Source organism: Balaenoptera borealis (genome assembly GCF_965194805.1).
Source record: "Balaenoptera borealis genome assembly, chromosome: 20".
Classification (NCBI taxonomy): Eukaryota; Metazoa; Chordata; class Mammalia; order Artiodactyla; family Balaenopteridae; genus Balaenoptera; species Balaenoptera borealis.
Window position 1 is genome coordinate 19,452,002 of NC_138879.1, and position 22,633 is coordinate 19,474,634.

The 22,633-nt window shown below is 38.4% G+C and overlaps 1 protein-coding gene across 3 annotated transcripts; it reads right to left on the bottom strand.

The window, feature by feature from the left end:
- Positions 1 to 1,045: 1,045 nt before the first annotated feature.
- Positions 1,046 to 22,604, bottom strand: SMARCE1 (SWI/SNF related BAF chromatin remodeling complex subunit E1). 3 transcript variants are annotated; one of them, XM_082374327.1, is made up of 11 exons: positions 22,214 to 22,582; positions 20,134 to 20,185; positions 19,913 to 19,956; positions 16,871 to 16,975; positions 11,669 to 11,749; positions 9,596 to 9,727; positions 9,162 to 9,333; positions 5,769 to 5,941; positions 5,151 to 5,252; positions 4,280 to 4,490; positions 2,048 to 2,320 (listed from the first exon to the last, which is right to left on the bottom strand). In XM_082374327.1, the coding sequence occupies exons 2-11, from the start codon at positions 20,138 to 20,140 to the stop codon at positions 2,112 to 2,114; spliced, it is 1,236 nt and encodes a 411-aa protein (XP_082230453.1). In that variant the 5' UTR covers positions 20,141 to 20,185; positions 22,214 to 22,582; the 3' UTR covers positions 2,048 to 2,111. The 3 variants fall into 3 exon arrangements, with proteins under 3 accessions (XP_082230454.1, XP_082230453.1, XP_082230455.1); XM_082374329.1 differs by lacking the exon at positions 2,048 to 2,320 and adding an exon at positions 2,975 to 3,039 and having other exon boundaries at positions 22,214 to 22,598; XM_082374328.1 differs by lacking the exon at positions 4,280 to 4,490 and having other exon boundaries at positions 1,046 to 2,320; positions 22,214 to 22,604.
- Between the last annotated feature and the right edge of the window lie 29 nt (positions 22,605 to 22,633).

Consider the following 22,633-nt stretch of genomic DNA (forward strand, 5'->3'; position numbering starts at 1 on the left):
AAGTAGTTCAATCTATTTTACGGTTGAAACAGGCTCAGAGAGTTTAAGTGACATTCCCAATGCCTATAGGGATATGGAAAGCAAAGACCTTGACTATATGCCACATACTCAAAGAAACTAGGAACAACTCAAACATTGGTGGTTTCTATGTTATCACTCTGACAAGAAGGTATTTTAATTCAATTTTCCCGCCCTGAGTTAAAAGCTGCCAAATCCCATCTTAAGTTTCGATCTGTTGCCATAGCATCATATGGGCAGGCTTGGTCTAGATATACTTGTTTTCCCTGTGCCATCTCCAGCTCAGCAAAAGAACCACTTCCATCCTCTTAAGAGACTTCAGTACCAGGGTAATAACGTGACATCTTGATCTGGTACTGTTTTCCACCCATATTAAAAACTTCTCTACCCAGTTTTGACAATGTACTGAAAAGGATATCCAGTTTGTTGGGGAGGAGATGGCTGAAGTCCTGAGCCCTATGATGCCCTACACCCAGAACTGATCAATTAGTTTTTGATTCAGAAAGAAACATCCCATGTGTTTTTAAGAAAAACAGGTACCAAGGGGTGTTTCCGCCCCTTTGTTTCCTTTCCTCCTCTCTCAGGAGGCTGAACAGAGTGGAGTCATAGTCACTGCGTGCCGTGAGCTCAGTAGCAGGGAATTCACTATAAATTAAGTTTTGTCCACATAGAGAAGTTATCTACATGTAAGCACAGGGCTTACATTTATTCAGCCATATTTTTTTTCTCAATGTAAAAAAAGTTTCTCATATGTGTATGTAGAAACTTACCACTTTACTTTTGGAGTCAAAGACCATATATGTGACATGACTATAATGTGAGGAAACTAATTTTCACAAGTGTCTTGTACACATGAACTTACTACTTACAGCAGTTTACATAGTTGGGTGAGACAGGGCCTTATCTGAAGAGGCAAATTCACAACAGCTGTGAGAGGCCACTCCCTACAGTCACTACATTATAATAACGAAGTTACAAGCTTGTGTTGCATAAAAATATTTAGTGCATTAAAAACACTGAGACTCTCTTTTCCATTTTTTTTTATTACATTTGGACCTTTAAGAAACATATACCACCAGTTATACCACTATTCAGTAAAAATCTATTCTAGTTTTTGGAATGCCTATGTGTCACAAACTATCTTGCTTCTGGTCTCTAAGACTTTACTAAGAGTTTATCAAAAAGGTAGGCTCTGATCTATGGGATCCTGAGCCTTGAGGTTTTAAATGTTTTGATTATTGTAAAACAATTTCCAGTGGATGAACTTAATTCCCAGCTGTTTTTCTTCTAGAATGGGCTAATCATTTTGAAGTTACATCCTCCACTGCAAGAATATTCAATTCCTTCAGCTTTGTGATCTATTCTGTCTTTGGAAAACTTGGTAAAAAAGTAATTTTTCCCCCCTGTACAATAGGGATGAATTCACCAGAACATATCCAATATTAATTATAACAAAAGGCAGTATAGATAAGTGTATATGTGCCATGTTCACTTTAATGATTATTTCATAAGCCAGTAACTAACTATGAAGACTATTTCTGGATCAATACAATCCAAGTGTGGCTGTAGGTACACTAAACACCTTAACACAACTCTTGGTATCTGACACTGATTCAAAAAAAGGGTAAGTGAACAAATACATAGTCACACGACTATGTTTTCAAGAAGCTACTCTCTGTGGAAGTAAACAGGAAAGGGGCCCTTCAGGAAGCTGTTGATGGGGACTGGGAAGGTTTAGAGCTATGGCTTTGGTAAGCACCCAAGTGAGCTGTAGGAAGGCATTTGTAAGAGTAGATTCTGCAGCATCAAAGGATAATTCTCTAAAAGAGGTGGGCATTTTCTCAATTAATTTAAATTCTGAGGCTTTCAACAGTTGAGGGCTAGAAACAAGATCCAAACAAAAGAACCATCTTCTTCCCGCTTAAGAAAGGTGACTGTGCCATTCAGCTCATGATGCTAAATGGTCCAAAAGCCTTTGGTGGTGTGATATGGACAAGAAAAAAATTAATACACAAACTACATAACACCATTAAAACTCAAAAAACATTTTTTCATTTAAAAAAGTATTTAGAACACATAAAACAAGGCAACATTTATTCTTTTTTCCCGTCTTCTGGTACGGGGTCTGTTGGTGCTTCCTCCACGGTTGCACTGTTGCTCTCTGAGCCAGTGTTACTATCACTGGTCCCTTCCTCTGCCAGACTGTCCACCCCCTCCTGCCCGCTCTCCTTGTCCTCAGGAGTAGACGTGCCTTCTTCACCATTCTGCTGGCTTTCCGTCGTTTCTTCAAGGCGTGTCTCCTCTGTAATCACACATTTGTCACTGTTAGTTCCAAGACAAACATTCCCTCTTCTAATTATGCTGCCAGTCCAGAGCTGCGGCATCCGAGGATAAGGCAGCCACTCACCACGTATGGCTACGAAGCACTTGATATGAGCGAGTGTGACCGAGCAACTTATAGCATGTTTAAAACAATTTGGGATTTGGAAACAATCTACTTTTTAACTGTAAAATTTGAAATCTAAATACAGATCAAGTATTTCTGCTGAAAATTTAGCTTCCAAATTTCGATGTGCTCTAAGTCTAAAAATACACATCGGAATTTGAAGACTTATTAAAATTAATTTCACTTAAAAAATTTCATTTAAAAAATGTCGGTAGTAGAAAATTTACACAGTGACTTATATTTCATTTCTATTGGACAGTGCTGTTGTGAAGTGCTTGGATTTAATGAGTGAGAAAGCAGGTATGGAAATGGTATAAGGCTGATATTTAAAGTACTTTGTTACAAGTCACGCTGGGCTGTTTTCTGTTATTGCTCTAACAGTCTTCAGAACAATTTTCTTCAGTTTTTTTTCTTCAGCTAGAAGGATGAAATCTGAGTAAAGACCTAGGCATGCTCTATTCATAGATGACAAAACAGAGGCAAGGCTGAGTATTCTAGCTGCAAAATGAGCCAAAGAACCATGCTCTAATTGTCAAGCTCTTGTTTTAACCACAAAATGTGTTCACGCTCCAAATCTGTTAAGATAAAAAACATGTTCACACAAAACAGAGAAAGGTTCAGACAATAAAACTTAAAATCTGGCTATCTGAAATGTTAATCTGCTGAATTACATTCTGTAGAAATATCTGGTAAAGATACTATATTCTACTTAATGTTTTCCAGATGTCAAATCAGAAGTTGCCGGTTGAGCACCAAGTATGACTATGGTCCCTCTCACTTCTTGTAATGATGGTCCAGGGAGCCTTTGATTGTGTTTCCCATACTTTCAGCTCAGTTCTGTTTATTACACAGTGCACTGGGCAGGGTCAAAACAGTGCCAGAAAGTAGAGTGATCTCAAAATTTCAAGCAGTAATCGATTTAATCGGTACTTCATGTAAGCTGTGTTACTGTTTGCCTTGAGGAATGCTTTTAATCAGGAAAATCAGTAGAACAGAAGTATGAATTGTTCCAGGACGGGGTCAACAAATGCTTTCTATAAAGGCTAGATAGTAAATATTTCAGGTTTTGTGGGCCAGGTAGTCTCAGTTGCAACTACTCAACTATACTGTTGTAGCCCCAAAGTAGCCACAGACAATACGTAAATAAACGGTTCCAACAAAACTTTATTTACAAAAGCCAGGTGGCAGGCAGGATTTGGCCTGCAGGTTTTATTTGCCTAACTCCGTTCTAGGACACCAGAGACGACACTGACCTTAAGAGCAATGACCACATCTTGTTTAAACAATTTTAGCAATAAAGGTTAAAATACTGAGTGCCAATATCATGTCAAGTGCAGTAATGATGATTTTATGTACATTTATCCTTGGGAACTCACTCTCAGAGGCAGGTGCTAGAATACTTGCAAATGAGGAAACTGAAATTAAATAACTTACCCAAAGTCACAGCGCTAGCAAGTGGTGAAGCAGCATTAGACCCAGATCTGTCTGACTCCCGGGCCAGTATCCTTAACCATTAAACCATTATACTTTATATTCCCAGGAAATGACATGACTCAATCTGGGCAAATAACCAAGACCTCAAACAGCAAGACTAAAGACAACACACCACTGCTGATTTGTACCAATATCAACATTTTAAGTGGACTCTACTATAAGAGATTAAGATTTTGAAAGAAATGGGTAGGTCATATGGAGAATAATTCAAGAGGCAAGATCAACAAAGTGACTTCTGAAAAGCACTGAGAAAGGAAAAGCAGAACTAAAGACAGCTGTAAAAGCCCTCGACATTTACTTCGGTATCAACTGTAAGGTTACCTGTCTCCATCGGAATGCTCTCGTCTTCCTTCTTTTCTTGGGTCTTACTAGCCGCCGGCTCCTCCTCGGGAACAGTACTGCTCTGGCCGCGCTCAGCTTGCTCTGCGGCCTCCTTCTCCCTTTCCTCCTGCCTTTTGCGAGCCTGTTCCTCGGCCTGTGCAATTTCAGCTGCAATTTTTTCCATATCCACTTCTACTTTCAAACCACACAACTAGCAGTCAGAAAACAGAACCCAAAAAACTCTCTTAGTAATGTTCTTTTCTTACAATCTCTGAACCAGAGAAATTGGTTTAAAAGTGGGTTTTCTTGGCTAAGAACTATATACATATATATGGCAGAAAAAAACATGGTTCCACGTCCTCTCTGAAGCTCTTGTGTCTACAGGAGAGTTGCCCTAGCACGCCACATAACATCAAGTATTACAGAACAGCTGGTGAGACAATGCTGAAAGTTCTGGATTATACTCAAAAGCTTCCATTTTATATCTCAGGCGGCCAAACACTAGATTTACTTGTTTTCATACAAAGTGCAAACTGAACTACAGTTAATGGAGACATTTGATGAATAAACTGCAATGAAATGAAAATAATTCACAACTGCATGAGAGTTTAAATTAAAACCTCAGAGGGTTCTAGAGTCTAAGGCCTAGTACATATGTGTGTACTATATGATATTTCAAACCTACTGCAACTCTGCCAGAAAATGGAAATTATTTCATAAAGCAAAGACCTTGCCAGTTATAGCAAAGTTAACCCTGTTTCAAAGTGAACAATGTTCCATAAAAACACTATTTTGGAAAAAAGAAAGAGGAAAAAAAAAAAAAAGTAACAGACACAGTGATAAAAGTATAGTTAACACATTAAATTTATACCCTTTTAAGTTCATTGTTAAATGAATCTGTGCTTTCCAGGAATTTCCTCTTCTTTTCTTGGTGTCGCTCCTCTATTTGAAGAAGTTCAGCTTCTAGTTTTCGCTATAAAACATAAGATCAGGTTTTGTTACTACTGAATTATTTTCTCTAAAGCAAACGTCAAACAGAAAATATGTCTCAATTTTTTTAATGGTCCACACATTCTCATAGTGTGATAAATGTTTTGAATTTTTAATTTAAATTATTACATAATGTATCTAGCTAAGATTTTTAAAATGTAAAATGCAGCATAGAGGGAATGACTGATTAATAAGTATATGTTGGAGAATACTGTTTCAGGCCTCAGCAATTTTTTGGAAAAAAAATATTTAGTACATCAGTAAGAGCTGACAGGATGTCTCAAAATTCTTAATGTATATGCTTTCTGTCAAAAGGCTCTACGTTACAGTTTTAATGACAAACTTATTAAATCTCTGGGAAAGGTCTACTCCCTCCAGCCTCTTCCCTGAATCAGGAACAGGTCAGACTGAACATAAATATTTAACAGGCACACTGATGCATGGTATAGGATCAGGTCACCTGGCACCTGTGGCATAATAAAATGTTCTGTGACTCTACCTGATGAACCATTAAGGACTGGACCTGTCGTTTGAGGACCTGCATTCTAGCTGTTGTGACAACAGACCGAACGTCTGGCACCACACTCTCACTAAGGATTTCACTGATGAGGCGGTGGTTTCTCTGGAAACGGGCGGTAGCTGTATGCTTCATTGAAAAGCCATCATCATAATCTGGAACAAACAAAAGGATCTGGAAATTAGGTCACCAGCTACCATCGTCAGGAGAGTGCAACAACGTTAACACTTAGTTACCAAGGAGCCATGGCCCTCACAGGTCTAACAAAATCTAAAATAAATCTTTAAGTTATGATGTGCATCTGGGAAGATTTGGCTGAAACACAAATGAAATACAACCATGTGTCTTTGGCCTGGAAATCAACATGAAGGCTGCACTGACAGCAAAACAGATTTTGCCAAATGTCTCACTTCTGGGGTAGTAATTTAAGGCTTTTACAACTGACGATACATACATAGGAACTGGGTGGTGTCTTTGTCACTGTAGCACTTTAAAGTAAGGAAAATGCCCACTGCAGAGAAAACATTCTCTCTAGCAATATTCAGTTTCCCAGATGGGCATATATATTTTATAAGATTAAAATACCACTAAAGCCTTAAAAACATTTAATTCTAAATTTCACTTTTAATTTTTATCAATTTACACACATATACATTTGTTGCCAGTGTATCAAGGTATATTACATGCTGTTTTCATCCACTCAAGTGCATATACAGATAGTATGGATCTGGTTTACAAGCTTATTCTTAATAGCTATTACCTTTGCCCTATCACTACCAGTTTTTGACATACCTGCTAACAACCTGTGCTATTATTTACTTAATATTTTTATTTAAATCAACTTAAAAAAAAAAAAAGAGCTTCCTCTTAAGCAATACACATTAAAACAAAAGCTCCTCTCTGAACCACCTAACCATCTTAGTGTGCCGTCAGAGGTGGGGGACCACACTTTAGGAAACTGCTACAAAGGCTCAAATTGTGTTGCTATGTCAGTTTAGCACGTCCCTTAATTTTGGTGCTTAAGTAGTTCCTAAAACTCTTATTACCAGAAACACCACCGCTACGAACTGTTGTGCAAATTGCTTTTTGTTTCAAGTAATTTCTTTAGGATATACACTTCTGAAATTAAAATTACTGGAATAAAAGATACCATTAAAAAAAACTGTGACCTTTTTACCGCTTAAGGGAGCGTTTTTCATATTCACACTTAAGATTATATACATTTGTGCTAGGTTATCCATCTAGGTTACCTTTCTTTTTCTTCTTTCATGTATATGTCCCCAGTGTTGACCACTGGACTGGTAGGGGAAATAAAAGTCTTAAAAATCTGGGCCTGTCTTTCTTTGCACTTTAGTTGTCTGATTTTTTTTTTTTGGGGGGGGGTGTAGGTTTATATTTTCTAATTCACCAGGTATTTACTTTATCTCATGAATATTCTCGTTCTAAAATGTCAGTTAAAAAAGACTTCACCGTCTTGCGTGGATAACTACGTATGTTTCGTAGGCCTTGTAGGTCTTCTTTGTAAAAGTGAGCAGCTGTTGTACCTGTGGATGTGCTGCCTTTCTCTTGGTTTTATGTACATTTCCACCCCCCAAGTCTTCCTCTTTCTACTCAGTTCTGAGGGATAAGGAACAAGGTCTAAAGTCATTCTTATCCTGGTATCTTAACTATTACCATCCTTTCTTACTAGCAGCTCTAATATCCTATTTTAAACTTAAAAAACATAATGGGCAGAAGTCTGAGAAACAGAGAAAAGGACTCTCTTTGAAGACTGTTCCTAAGTGAAGCTCTTTCAGTCCTTCTCAGTGTTCCTGCTGTTACCTTTCACCTGTGAAAACTTCAACTGATTTCTACTTACGTCTTCTATGTTGCTAGCCTTTGTTTCCGATTATTACTGACCCCCATCCTTCCAATTATTTGTAGACTGGATCTTCTATTTTTTTTAGTTCTGTATATTTTCTTGCACTAATTATCCAATTCGAGCAACTAAAGTTTGCCTACACTAGTGTGTCTTTAGCCCTGATGATTCTGCTTAACATGCTATATTGTTTCTATTCCCTATTCTATTTTCTATATTTATTATTATATTTTGTATTTATGAGAATATTTGTCAATATCCCAGTCCTTTCTTTTAAAAACTCATTTTTGTTTTTCTCTCCTTTTAAGTATATCAGTTTATTCATGTCTTTAGGTGGTATTATTGCTTCCTTTCTTTAAGGTCTCTTCTTTAAGGTCTTACAAGCTTTTTCTTTGTTACTACTACTTCTTTAAAATGGGATCTTAAATTATTTTCTAGATGTTTTTGTTGCTTGTAGCTAGAGCTTCCAACCTTTTCCACATCACAGCAGTACACAAAGAAAATATTATTTGTATAGCATGCTTGCTATGTGGATGAGTATACTCACAGCTGGAGGTGGCTAGCTCTGAAGCTCCTTGCAGCTTCAGACCCTGCACGGCTACAGAGAACCAACCAGCGGTACAAAAGCGTACCTGCAAACTCTTCATGGAATGCCAACTAGGAAGCTCTGCTCTGGGTGCGGGGGCGTGCGCGTGTATAAAGTTTGTAGGTGTGTACCCTCCTAAGTGTCATCGTGAGTTGTATTTATAAATTCTAGCTGGATTTCTGAATTAACTAGAAAAGAAAGTTCATAATGCCTCTTCCCGCTCATTAACTTTCTCCCTTAAGAGCCTTTAACTCAGCCAATTTAGGGAACCAATAAGAAAGTAGAATATAACTTGAAGGCATTTAACTTTTTTTTTTTAAATTTATTTATTTAATTTATTTATTTTTGGCTGTGTTGGGTCTTCGTTTCTGTGCGAGGGCTTTCTCTAGTTGCGGCGAGTGGGGGCCACTCTTCATCGCGGTGCGCGGGCCTCTCACTGTCGCGGCCTCTCTTGTTGCGGAGCACAGGCTCCAGATGCGCAGGCTCAGTAGTTGTGGCTCGCGGGCCCAGTTGCCCCGCGGCATGTGGGATCTTCCCAGACCAGGGCTCGAACCCGTGTCCCCTGCATTGGCAGGCAGATTCTCAACCACTGCGCCACCAGGGAAGCCCCATTTAACTTTTTAAAAGCAGTTGAGGTAAAATTCTGATTGTGACTAAAAAACCTTCCATGCATTCTGAGTACAAAGATTTTGATAAACGATAGGTAGTTTTTGCTATCTTCTACACTAAAAAGGGTATTTCTTTATCTTTGGGAAAGTCACATACAAATATTAATCAAAATAATTATTCAATTATTCAAAATATTGAAATGGCACTTAAATTATGCTTTGTTTTCCATTTAGAATAGGAAATAAAACTTACGAGATCTCTCATATTTTAATTCTCAGAGAAAGCATAAACAAAGCCCCACTATTTTTTTTTTTTTTTTTACCATCTGGATCTTCAGCAGGCTGAATGCTCATGTAAGGTTCTCCTTTCTCCATGCGAGACTGTCTCTGTCGACTTTCTTCCTCTAAAGCAGCTTCTGCACGACTTTTTGCATTTATGTAAGCAAGGTATGCGGGGGAATTATGATAGGCCTTCATAGATTCATTGTACTCTATCTGAAATGCAAATGTTCTCAGTTTTAGAATTGACATTTTGCAGGTTACAATGAATACTTACATTACCTCATTTGAATATCAAAAGACATGATAATTATCTCCTTTTTACAGACAAGGGATCTGAAGTCTTAGAGAAATTAAGTGACTTGACCCAGGCAGACAATGCCTCAGCTGTCTGATTAGATCTTATGTTTCTTTTATAAATAATAAGACAAGTGTTCATGAATTTTATATTGTACCCATCCCTACAGTCCCATTCTACCTTTTCTGCTTCGTATTCGTTTAAATATTCTTGTTTTTCTTCATCAGTGAGATCTCGCCACATGCCACCAATAATCTTGCCAATCTCCCACAACTTTAGGTCAGGGTTGGAAGCCTTTACTTGGTCCCAGACCTTGAAAAGGACAAACAGTTGAGATTTCAGTACTGATGCCTAAAAATAAAGACCTTTAAAAATACTTTTTAATATAGAAACCTTCAATCATCAACAAAGGCAGAGGCAATAGTGTCAAATCCCCGTGTTCTCTTCAGCCTGCTGCAATAATTATTGAGTCCTCTGTCAGGTTACTTTAAGGCAGATCTCGGATATCTCCAATCACTGCAGACACTTATGATGAGCTAACTCAATAACACAGTCTTATGTCTTTCTAAAAATTCACGAGAGTTTAGAAGGAATGTGGTTACTCTGCATAATAAAATATACCATATTGTCAAATACATGTATAATAATTCTGACCAAAAATTTTAAAATTTCTGAATAGTGGTGAAAATCAATAAATGCTCTTGTCTTTAATAAAGATATCAGTTATACTTGTTATTTTAAGAGTAATGAAGGTTCATACCATATGACCCAGCAATCCCTCTACTGGGCATATACCCTGAGAAAACCATAATTCAAAGAGTCATGTACCACAATGTTCACTGCAGCACTATTTACAATAGCCAGGACATGGAAGCAACTTAAGTGCCCATCGACAGATGAATGGATAAAGAAGATGTAGGGGCTTCCCTGGTGGCACAGTGGTTGAGAGTCTGCCTGCCAATGCAGGGGACATGGGTTCGAGCCCTGGTCTGGGAGGATCCCACATGCCGTGGAGCAACTGGGCCCGTGAGCCACAATTACTGAGCCTGCGCGTCTGGAGCCTGTGCTCCGCAACAAGAGAGGCTGCGATAGTGAGAGGCCCGCGCACCACGATGAAGAGTGGCCCCCACTTGCCGCAACTAGAGAAAGCCCTCGCACAGAAATGAAGACCCAACACAGTCAAAAATAAATAAATAAATAAATAAATAAAAAAAAAGAAGATGTGGCACATATATACAATGGAATATCACTCAGCCATAAAAAGAAATGAAACTGAGTTATTTGTAGTGAGGTGGATGGACCTAGAGTCTGTCATACAGAGTGAAGTAAGTCAGAAAGAGAAAAACAAATACCTTATGCTACCACATATATATGGAATCTTAAAAAAAAAAAAAAAAAGGTTCTCATGAATCTAGGGGCAGGACAGGAATAAAGACGCACACATAGAGAATGGACTTGAGGAATGGGGAAGGGGAAGGGGAAGCTGGGACGAAGTGAGAGAATAGCACTGACATATATACACTACCAAATGTAAAACAGATAGCTAGTGGGAAGCAGCAGCATAGCACAGGGGGATCAGCTTGATGCTTTGTGATCACCTAGAGGGGTGGGATAGGGAGGGTGGGAGGGAGATGCAAGAGGGAGGGGATATGGGGCTATATGTATACATATAGCTGATTCACTTTGTTATACAGCAGAAACTAACACAACATTGTAAAGCAATTATACTCCAATAAAGATGTTAAAAAAAACAAAAAACAAAAACAAAAAAAGAGTAATGGAGGTTCATCACCCAAAAAAAAAAGAGGAAAAATTCAAGGAAGTATGAAGAAAATAAAAATTACCATAAACTTATTGTTTAGAGATAACCATTGTCTTCTAGGCTTTTTTTAAATTCAAACTAACATGTATTTGCTATTATTTTTATAAAAATAAGATACTAGTACATGTAGTCTTGCATTCGTTTTTTCACTAAACTTGTTTCTCATGTCATTAAATATTCTCCAAAAGACTACACAAGTAACATTGGCTACATAACTTTGCTTTAAGTATTTTAACTGTTTATTTAATCATGTTCTTGTTGGATTTTAGTTCTGGAATTCGGAAATCAGAACTGATTTCTTTAAAAACTGCAATTCTGTATCTTTTCCTCTGACTATGCACAAAAAAGCTGGCTAAGCCAATCTGAAACCTGACATAAAGCCAAGAGCAAAGACAGCAGTCTTCACTCCTTTCTGGCTCCTGAGCACCTACCTTTCTGCTGTACCGCATGTAGGGCATCAGCGGCTTATCTGGTGGCTTTGGGGGTTTTGGAATCGTAATACCAGAGGATGCCTAGGAAAGAGTTAAATACAGTCATTACTCAATTGCAAGAAGTTCACCAGCAAACTGAAAAGAGAGTCCCTTAAAAAATGCTAATGCGCCTTTCTTCTACTCGTCCATGGATACAAGATTCTTATATTTTCTCCACTGAAAATAGCTATCACTGCGAATTCAGAAATGTTCACATCAGAAGAAAATAAAGAAAATGACTTTAGGCACATAATTTTTTAATACGTTACTTAGCAGTTTATTGCCACTGCTTTGACAACCTGGCTGTAAGAACAAATAAAATATTACACAATAATTCAGACATCGAAAATATATGGTTATATATCAGATGTCCCACGTTTAGGACATTACCTGGCACCCTTTTATTTTACTTAATTTACCATTACACATACAGTCAACACTTGATTACCTCACCGGAAGCTGAACCCGTTCAGCACTTACCACACCTCATACTGCCTACAGGGGACTATTTACTATTTGCACCATTTCAGGAACGCACCTCCACATGAACAACCGCCACCACCGCAAACCCTATTTCCTAGGTTCAAAAATGGAAAACGAAAAAACCCTTCTTAGCTCCTTTATTATGACTAGAGATTTTACTTTTCTGAAGGTTCTATGCCCATATCTAGTGTTTTTTTTTTTTATAAAGGAGATCAGGAAGTGTGAACTGAAGTCATGCCTTTTTTTATTCCTAATCACAGTGGAGGAGTGGACAAGTTTACCAGGAACAGAGAAATGGCAGAGCCAGGGCCTGATTAAGTTACTTTTGAGACCTTATAACAAGAAACTCCATTTAATTTTAAAAAAATGCTGGTTTTGTGGGGAAGACACAGAAAGAAAGGGAAAGGAAAACAGAAGAAAAGGAGGCGAGGAGACTGAAAAATAGTTTTAAAAAAGGTAAAGAAGAAAGTGGGTGAGAGAGAGAAAAAAGGGAAAGAAAGAGGAGAGATCAGCTCTTTCTAAAAGCTAAATCTAGGCAAGATATCAAATAGCTCCCGGTGGGCACCCCACACATCTCCAATGAGGGAGTGCGGCTGCGAACCTACTCTCATCTCTACACACATGGCTGCATTTGATCAAGGACCCAGAATCAAATCACGGCTGAATCACATTTGTTTCTCCCAAATTTCTGGGAGACTCCTGATACTGATCCTCCTTTCCAGGCTGAGGGGAAAAACAGCCGGCTTCACTCTAATGACCAAAAGACAGGAATGAGCAAATTCTTGCAAGAAAACTAAGGTGCCATTTTGTTCCCTTGCCCTGATGTTGCTGTTGTGGTAAAACCGGAGGGAAACCCTTCCATTCTGGGCTGAGACCCCAGTCAACCTTATTTTGCATGCAAGGGCTCCGGGAATAGTGTGTTGGTACCTGCTTCCACCACTTTCCAACAATGCTTCTTCTTCCTGTGAGGAGCGTCTCCCTCCCTCCCTCCCTCCATACTTGTCAATTAACTCGGCTTCCTCTCTGCTTCTTCACACATGAACTTATCAGAACGTATTTCTCCTCTGAAGCAGTATTTCCCTTCTTTCCACTCCTCCCACATATTCTTAGCACACCTCATGCTGATGCTCATGTAGATAGACTCTGTTTTTAGCCAGCAGTGGGCAATGGGGTGAAGTGAGCCATGGGGGATGGAAACTGTCAACAGTGGTGGTATGAACAGCCACTAGGAGATCTGTCTCAGGGCTGCAGGAGTTCTCTGGGCGGGGGAGGGATTTCTACAAAGCTAACCTTATGTCATGAATTCAGAGCATGAAACACATAAAAGTCTGATTCTTCATAAAGTTATTAGAAAGCACTTCCAACTTATATCCAACACAAACCTTCAGAATTCCAAGAAGTGGGTTACAAATAACGTTGGAATTGTGCCAATAATTGAAGTTGGCAGACCACTGTTAACAATTTTTTTAAAAAGAGGTAAAGACTTCTAAAACGTCTATGCTTTAATATGTGAAATTAAAACACTTTAAAAACAAATTACAGTAATATTTGCTCTTTGATATTTTTCAAAGAACTGTATTTTATAATGATGAATTTGCTGATTTCTCTTCTTTTCTCCAAAAAGAACATGTTGAGGTCATATTTTCATTACACTGACCAATTTACAAACACAAGGAAAACAAAACCAAACCCAAAACAATAACAACATAGTTAAATTCTAGCTGGTTTTCAGGATATTAAAGGTTTATATCCCTAAACCCCCCTAATTTATTAACCATCTCAAACAGATATCTTTCTACAATTTCTCAAACATTATTCTTTAAAAAAGAAAAAAGCAGCAGTCTGCACTGAACACAATTATAATCACTGCTTTGCTACAATCCTCTAGATTGAGGTATGAAACCTGCTGGCCTCTTTATTAAATGGCCTGGTGGTTATGCTTTTGGAGGGCATGTCTCCTTTTTTAGTGGTTTCTTTCCTTGCTGCTATCAGGAAACCTACCTCTAGCAGCAACTGTCCATCTTTCCAACTGGCAATGAGTTGGGGGAAAATGACTAATTATGCTTGTTAAAACTGTGCTTACAATAGAGTAAGGTCCTGGGAATCTCCTATGAATAAAGCCCATGATTTTGTGACATTCTGGCTACTCAGAGATTTTTGTTGTTTCTTCCCATTTTTCAGCTGTTTCTCTGGTAGGATCTTATCTGAGGTTTTCTTCTGGGATGGAATTTCCATTAAAGCACAGAAATGAGCTACTTTTAACATTTTGTCTTGATCTGTTTTCATACCTGTACTGGAGAATGTTAATCATCATCTGATGAAGAACTGACCAGAAGTGAATTCCATCTCATAGCTACCATAAGCACTCCAAAAGGTTTCAACATGCTATATATAAAGTGTTTATTGTCTGAAAACCATTCGAGTGTACTGGAGTCATCGGGAAAACCAGATGTTCTGTGGACGCTACAAGAAGCTATTCATAGGGTGTCACCGAATCATTCCTTCAAATCAATGACTTTAGGCGATTTGCAGACAGTAATACCAAAGAGGAGCCCCCTCCCCCCCAAAAAAACACATAGGTGAGGTCATCTTAAAGTAACACTTTTATAAAGGTCAAAATCAGATCTACTGAGTCCTAACAGAGCTTAAATTATACATATATAGTAGTATAAAACTTTAGGCATAACTAATTTTCATAGAGAATGATTCAATGACCTGAGAGGTCACTAGAAGTTGAAGGGGCTGGAATTAACACAGGCTAAAAGCCTCCACCTTTTCTAGGCTCTTCAAGATAAGTCTACAGAGCACTTTGATTACACTTTATTCTGGTGTTGAGAGAACAATAATACAAAGAAAACAACCACAAAGAACCAGAAGATCAATGTTTCCATGCTCAATAGCCCTCCTATACTAATCTACACTGAAGCTAGTGCCTACCCCCAAATACTGGGTTCTAACACCTGAAAGAAAGAATGGGGAGAAACAGATAACGTGCTGAGGCACCGAGACAGCAACTGCACTTTCCTATCCCTAGTAAGTCTCCATTTAATGATCTCACTTTGTTAACAAAGAATCCCACAGATACATCCAAGATAAGAACAAAATGTTTACAGAAACTGAAATACAAATGATTCTAATATTACAGTTACCACCATTTCTTTTCCATTAACATAGATAATCAAGAGCTGACTGTATAGAGCTATTAAAATGTAATCATTCTTTTGTTTACTGCCCATGAATAATTTTCTGTATTAACATGAATGGTCCAAAATCGATTCTACTCCTTGTTTAAATTAAAATGTTCTTTACCATTTGATAACTTTGTGACCCGTTACACTTGTGAAACACATTCAGGCCAGGGAAAAACAAGTACCGATGCACATAAAAATTGTATGCATTGTGAAATGCATACATACACACACTTTGTCAGAATTCTTTTCAGATACCATGAAATATGCATGGCACATAAAACTTGATATGCTTATGAGGTACAAATTATGCAGAAACAATGAAAAATTTAGACAAACAAAACCTATCAAGCTAAGCAATGTGCTTACCAAGATAGACATATAGTTTGATAGGTACAAGCTTTCTGCTCTAGCTTGACTACAGGGTGAGAGGGCTTTTTTGAAGTCACACTAATTGAATTACTTATGAATACAGCAAACAAAAACCAGGTATTAAAAAGTTTACAGCCATTCTGGGTTGTATAAATTCTCACCAATACCACATTCCAATGTATGTAGGTATTTGGCTTTTGGATTTATTATTTATTTTTGGTAAATCATTTTTACAGTTATTTGTTTCTTTGGTACCTAAACTTCCTTAAATGGACTTTAAGATGATTGTAAAATAAAAAGTCTTCTAACGGGAGGAACAATTCTCAGAGCTTTCTGAGATGTTCTTCCCAGGTTATAATCCTCAAATTTGGCTTGAATAAAATTCTCCAATTCTTTCTTAAAAAAAATAAATAAATAAAAATAAATAAAATAAAATAGAAAGTCTGAAGTACATCATCCAATTTTGGTATCTTAGGCTGATCATTTAAGTGAAACATCCTAAGTTTCAGAAATTATATCCTCTATCCTATGGATTATAAATGCACTTCTAGCTGTAGATATCTATAGTCTGATAATTCAAATTAATTTCATTCAACTTTTGTTCTGCAATTCGTTGAAGTGACATTAAAATCTTTTTAATTAGAGAGAAATGAATCTCAGTTAGGTCAACTGTTAAATCCAAAAGACAAATAATTATGCGCAGCAGTTCAAACTGGTAGGGCAGCTAGGCCTGTAAGCCCAGCCTTTATTAAGAAACTAAGGTCTTGAGCCTAATGCCAATTACCTTAAATGAAAGATACTCTTCATCTCAAAAAGGGCATCTTAACCATAGGAAATTCTAGGTTTGTCTACATATAGTATTAGCATTAAGTGCCCAAGGCTTTACCTCTACCAACCACCAAACAGAATAAATTCTTTTCTTCTATATACATATCCAGATCTCACTATTTTTTCATTTTTCAGTGTAAGATTGTACAATGAATATTTAAAATAGTCTAAAAGCCAGGTTAAATTTTTTTTTTTTAAATGGCTGTGCTGATGATTCAAAGGACCTAACTCTGAAGGCATTTCTGGTCAATTCCAGTTGTTTGCTGGATGCTGTAATAGTTGATTCTCCTACCGTGACCCGGCTGTTGGTGCCCGGGTTCCCTCCCAGCCTGTAGTTGTTGTAGGCGAGATGACTGTATGGATTGTATCCCACAAACCCTGGTGTGCTGGGCATTTGCTGATGGAAACAAATGAGACAAAAACACGAATGAGAAATGAGCTCAAACGAGGAAAACACAGAAATGAAAAATGATCTGCATATGGCATGCAAAAGCAACCTGATTTTAAACAAGCAATGATGTGTTGTAACTGTTCTTTTTCTTTCAGTGAAAAACCAGTCTGTATTTGTTTTTTTTCCCCTCTCTTTCTGTCTCTTTGCAGGGGCCAGTGGTGTTTGTGTGAGCGTGCATGTGTGTGCTTGTTTTTCGGGATAAGCAATACACTGAAGTGTCTCAAACATTCAGGGTTACTTTATGGCCAATAGTATGAAATAACAACTTAGCGACATATGTCTGAGATAGGAAAGCTTGAAATGTGATAAGCTAGGAGTCTGAGAACACTTTACATGCAAAACAAAACATGATTTATTTGACAGTTACGTGAATGCCGCCAATGTATTATCTACCAAAAACAAAAACAAGAAATGAATCACTTTCAAAGACAGCTTTAAATCATTTTATACAGTGTGAGAAATGAGAAGAGATTCAGATCAGGAAGTCAGAAGTTGTCAATAGAAAAGAACATATGTGGGATTCAACGGATGTCACATACATGATTTCAGAACAAAGACTTGTAAGAAATGCATGGATTTCATTCTGGGGGTACTGTCTGATCTTTTTAACCCATTCTTTTATAGGCTTTCTCTTCCATCTCTTCTTTGATCCATCTTCCACAGGTCAATCATGAACAATTTCTGCATTTAGTTTTAATGTGAACTACTTTTCTAGTAGACAGACTTGAACTTTCTTTTCTCACCTAGTTTCCTGACAGCCCTAGCTCTTTCAAACCACAACTGCTCGTTGGAGCAACACAATTCTTGGCTTTTGTAAATTATGTGTTGATGTGATCACAAATGAGCTCTTATATAGCAGTGCCCTTCGTGATTAATAAAATGACATCCAATGTTCATGAGAATCAAGGTATAATGCATAAAAAGGATGTAGCAAAGAGAGACCAAAAGTAAGGTATTTTACCTAATGAACCTCAATCAAAACAAGTGACAGTAATTTCATTTTAACATGCAATTGACAATACCAATGCTGAATTGTATAATGTAAAATAAACTTAACACATCCCAACTAAACTGTAGCTATTATAAACACAATTTTCTAAAACATGCCACTACACATATCCTTAGTGTCCAAAAGAACGACAGTCAAGCAGATAATACATTTGATATTCTTTAGAAGAAAACTACTGATCAATTTCTAGCCTATGTAGTTATAGAAGACGCAAATCAAGCATACATAAGTAGGCAAAACACAGATGAAGTATCAAAGGCACAAAAGAAGTTTATATTACTTGGAGTGGTACATTTGGGTGGTAGTGGTGGGTGGAGGTGGTGATGGTGGTGGCAGAAGAAATGGAAAAAAAAGAAAGGAGGATAACTCATTTAATATCCATTCTGTTGGATGTCCTAACCCCTAGTCTTCTGTAGTTTATGTGTAAATGTGAAATTATAATGGTACAGAAGTATGACTAAAGAAAGGTAAAAATATCCCTTTCTACATTTAAGAAGTCATAGGGTTAGTTTCTGAGCTATTTTTATTATCTCAAAAAATCAAGTCTGTTTTCAAGGTATTATATGCTATCAGAGGCAGTATTTGCGTCAAAATGACACCTTCAAAGTTGCATAAGCAATGATGATCACTATTCAACATTATGAGGCAGTAATGTAAGAAAATAAGGGAACTAAAAAAAAAAAAATCGAACTAAAATATTACAATTATACCATTTCCAAAAATGAAGTACATGGTTAGCTCTTTGAGGTCAGGAATCTCTCAATTGTTCAACTCCACCTGTATAGCCATTAGCAGAGTGCCAAGGAGATGGTCGTAAGAAATGTTCTTTGATTTAAGAAAGGAAACAAACCAAACACAGGACTTTAAGATCTACCAGAAGTAACTTTAGAAACTGTATGTTATATAAATTGAGCTGAGAAGATGTGATACAGTATCTCTTTTTAAAAGCATCTTACTATGGAAAAATAGATTGTTGATAAACATAACTAAAACATACTAGTAAATAAAACTAGTTTATCTAGTGGAGAAAACAAAATTACACAAGGACCTAATTAGTAAACTAGCCAGAAATTTAGGGGTAGGGAGTATGGAAGGAGGGCTAACAGCTTTAAAGAACTTCTTTTGTAGGATATGGTCAATGTTAACAGTGTTTTGTTTTTTGTTTTTAAATAAAAAAACAACAAGAAATCCATTTCAGCAAGGCCTGAATGGTTACTGTTAAAACTGTTTTGCGGATTGGCCAATTATTTTACATGCTGACCAAGGTGGGCCAGAGCTTGCTGGGTGAAAAAAACTAGTTCACTACTATCATTTAGGCACTTTGAAACATATCAATTCTCAATCCAATAAAACATTACTTATGGAGTAAAGTGCAATGGCAGGATCTGACCCACAGATAATGAAATCCTTACTTGAACAGCTTGAAAATAAAGATTTACAATAAGTTATTATAGAACTGGAAGCTTTATTGTTTGATTTAACATGAAAATTATGTACAGACAAGGAGAGAAAAATGTAACCAGTTGAAGGTTAGGCTTAAAAATAATAAATGCCACAACGAGCATTCATTTCATATTAACTTCCAAGACTCTTAATAGAGATTAACAAGAAAGAAATGTTAAACTTGTCACTTATTCCCAATTAAAAAAAGAACTGAGCATAGGAGGTTGGCATTTCAGTAGTATGTTTCTTTAAATGTTGGGGTTGGTTCAAGGTAAGATGCAGAGTTATTTTATTTAGTAGGAAGTGCTGTTTTTTAGCTGAATTTTTCATCCTGTTGCTGTGATGACTGAGTGACTGTCACTGGAAGACATCTGGGTTTTTGTATCAAGGCCAGACTTGGCTATTACATTAACAAGAAAATTAAAACTTACTGTTGCAGGAGCTGGGGTGGGAGGTGGGGCATAAGATGGTCTTTCTGTTTGAAAGAAAATAAATAACTTCTTGTAAACAACTGAGATATAATACTATGCAACAAAACTACCAATGGTCCTGTTTTGAAGAAAAAAAAAATGAGAGTATTTTGGAATTCCCATTTGCTAGGGCATTCGTCTCTTATTAATATAGATTGATAAATATAAAAAATGAAACTTACTTGACATTTTGGAAGATTAAGTTCTCAGTTCCTTAAGAATGAATCTGAGACACTAAAATAAAAAAAAGAAAAAAAAAGAAAAAGAATCAAAACTCAGCAAGCATAAGAGAATGTTTTCCTAAAGAACAGGGTAGTTTAATTGGTATTTCTCAGTAAAATTACATTGTCTTCTAGTAATCCAGCCTTTTTAATATTTTACTAGTTCTTCAGGTCATTTGGTTGACCAGAATTAAATGACTAAAACAAATTACTGGGGATATTAAAAAGTAAAATTGAACATGTACTTGCAAGTTTTTTTGGTTTTGTTTTTTTGATACTGAGCCACCTCTTGTATGGAAGACGTTTTGCTGATGCCATGTAAACATTTAATCAGACTGATAAAGATACAGTGACAATAGAATGTGATGTATTGTCAGGGCCTACCTCAACAAGGCCTACCAGATACTGACAGCTCCCTGATCAGCCGCAGCTCTGCCTTCCTTTTAGGATAACAACTTCTACTAAAATGGAGCAGCATTTCATTCCTGGAGGCAGTGCAAAAGGTAACTGGTGTGATAATGAACTTTACATTCTCTTATAGTGGTAAACAGCTTTATAACTGCCGGGAATAAATTTTGAGAGTCTACCTGAAAAACTCTTATTACCCTTCTCAGCCCATTTCAAAATATATCTCCTCAATGGAGCTTTCTTGACAAATCACCTGTGCGGAATTAATTGCTTCCTCATCTGTACTCCTATCCAATTTACACAGATCTATGCTATCGTATTATACCTGTTAATGTGGGTATATTGTGTGCTGCTTAGAAACAGGGACCATTTAATTTATTATTGTAGTCCCTGTACCTAGCTCAATTCTTTTTTTTTTTTTTCTCTAGCTCAATTCTTACTAACTTTTGTCCTAGTATTACTAGCTCACCACATGACCATACACAGGTGAGCTTGGTCCTTACCTCAATATACATCACACACTGTGTGTACAAAGAGACAAACATTCATCTTTAGAAATGAGGCAAATAACTTTTATGACTACTGGACTACTTTCATCCAACATTATGTGAAACAAACATGATTTTTTTGCTTCTGTTTTGCATTTTAAGGGAATTCCTGGAGCATTATGAATAAGAGGCCTGGTGCAGAACGAAATCGTTTATTTTCTCAATGGCCCAACCTGGGTCTCTCCCTCTCTCCTTAAGGAACAGGCAAGAAACCAGAGTCTGGTGCAGATTTCCTTCCTGCTCAAGTTCAGGTAGGCTGTCAACATCCACTAGGCCTTGCTGGGGGGAGCCCTGACATAACTGCCACAAGCTCCCTGATATGTCACACTTTATTGCTAATACTTTAAAATTACTGATCTCCTTTGCTATACTATAAATTCCAAGAGCGACCTTGTACATTTGTCCACCACCGGATGCATGCCCGGTGCCTGGCATAAAATCCTCAAGTATCTGTTGACTACCTTATACGGGACAGGCTTACTACTTACACCATCTGGTTTAACAGTCACAACATCCAACGAGATGTGTACTGCTACTCCCATTTTACAGAGAAAAAAGGGAGTCTCGGCGAGTGTAAATAACTTGTCTAAAGACACATAGCCAGGAAGTGCCAGAGTTGGGTTTCAAACCCAGGTCAAACTGTTTCCGAGCTTCCGCTCTTCACTCTAAGCCACACCACGAGTGCTCAGGTCGCTGCCTGAACCGAGGGGAAACCACCTTCCCGGGGGTGAGGACCACGGGCTTGGCTTGCCCCAAGGGCTTCCTCTGAGGTCGTTTCCTTTAGGTTTGTGCGAAGGATGCACTTTCCCAGCGACTCTACTAAAGAGGAGTATGCAGAGGTGCTCTGACCAATTCCGCGGGGTTAGTGGAAGGGGCACATCTGGCCGCCCAGGAGGAGCCCCAGCTGGCACTCCCTCCCCACCCTCGCTCCGCTAGGCCTCAGAGAGGCCGCAACTGGCCCCCGGCTCTGGCGCCGCGGCCAAGCCTGAACCCCAGCAACCCCCGGGGACTCGGGGTCGGGCCAAGCCGGGACCCCACGCCTCGCCACCCTCCCGACCCAGTCGAGCCCAGTCGGAAACACTCACCCGCGGGCAGAAAAAACGCCCGCAGCTCCGGCCTCGCTTCCCTTTGTCCCGCGCACGCCCCGCCCCTCGCGTCCGGAGCTTCCGCGCTCGCACTTTCAACACTCTTCTTAATTCCTTTCAAGGCCCCAACCGACTCTCTTTAGAAAAGTAAGTCTTCTAGTGGGGACGCGGTGGTGCTTAGTACAATCAAGGATTTTTTCAGGCCCCATACGTTTCTCAAAACTCCCCGAATTTGGGTAATTTGCCAGCCGGGCGCCGATTCGTCACGGCGGAGAGGGCGGAGGTGGCCCGACCGCTGGGTAGGCCCAAACCCCGCGGCCGTTGCGGAGCGGGAGCAACGACGGGTGACGCGGCGGGAGGTGCGAGGCTGCGCCGAGGGGAGGTGGGAGCGCGGCCTCAGCTTCCCCGCGCGGGGCCGGA

Coding starts and splice junctions, on each gene's coding strand:
- SMARCE1 (XM_082374327.1), bottom strand. Junction 11,750..16,870: donor GCACCAACAGCCGGGTCACG/GTAGGAGAATCA, acceptor ACTCTTTCCTAG/GCATCCTCTGGTATTACGAT. Junction 9,728..11,668: donor ACATGCGGTACAGCAGAAAG/GTAGGTGCTCAG, acceptor GTCCTTTTCAAG/GTCTGGGACCAAGTAAAGGC.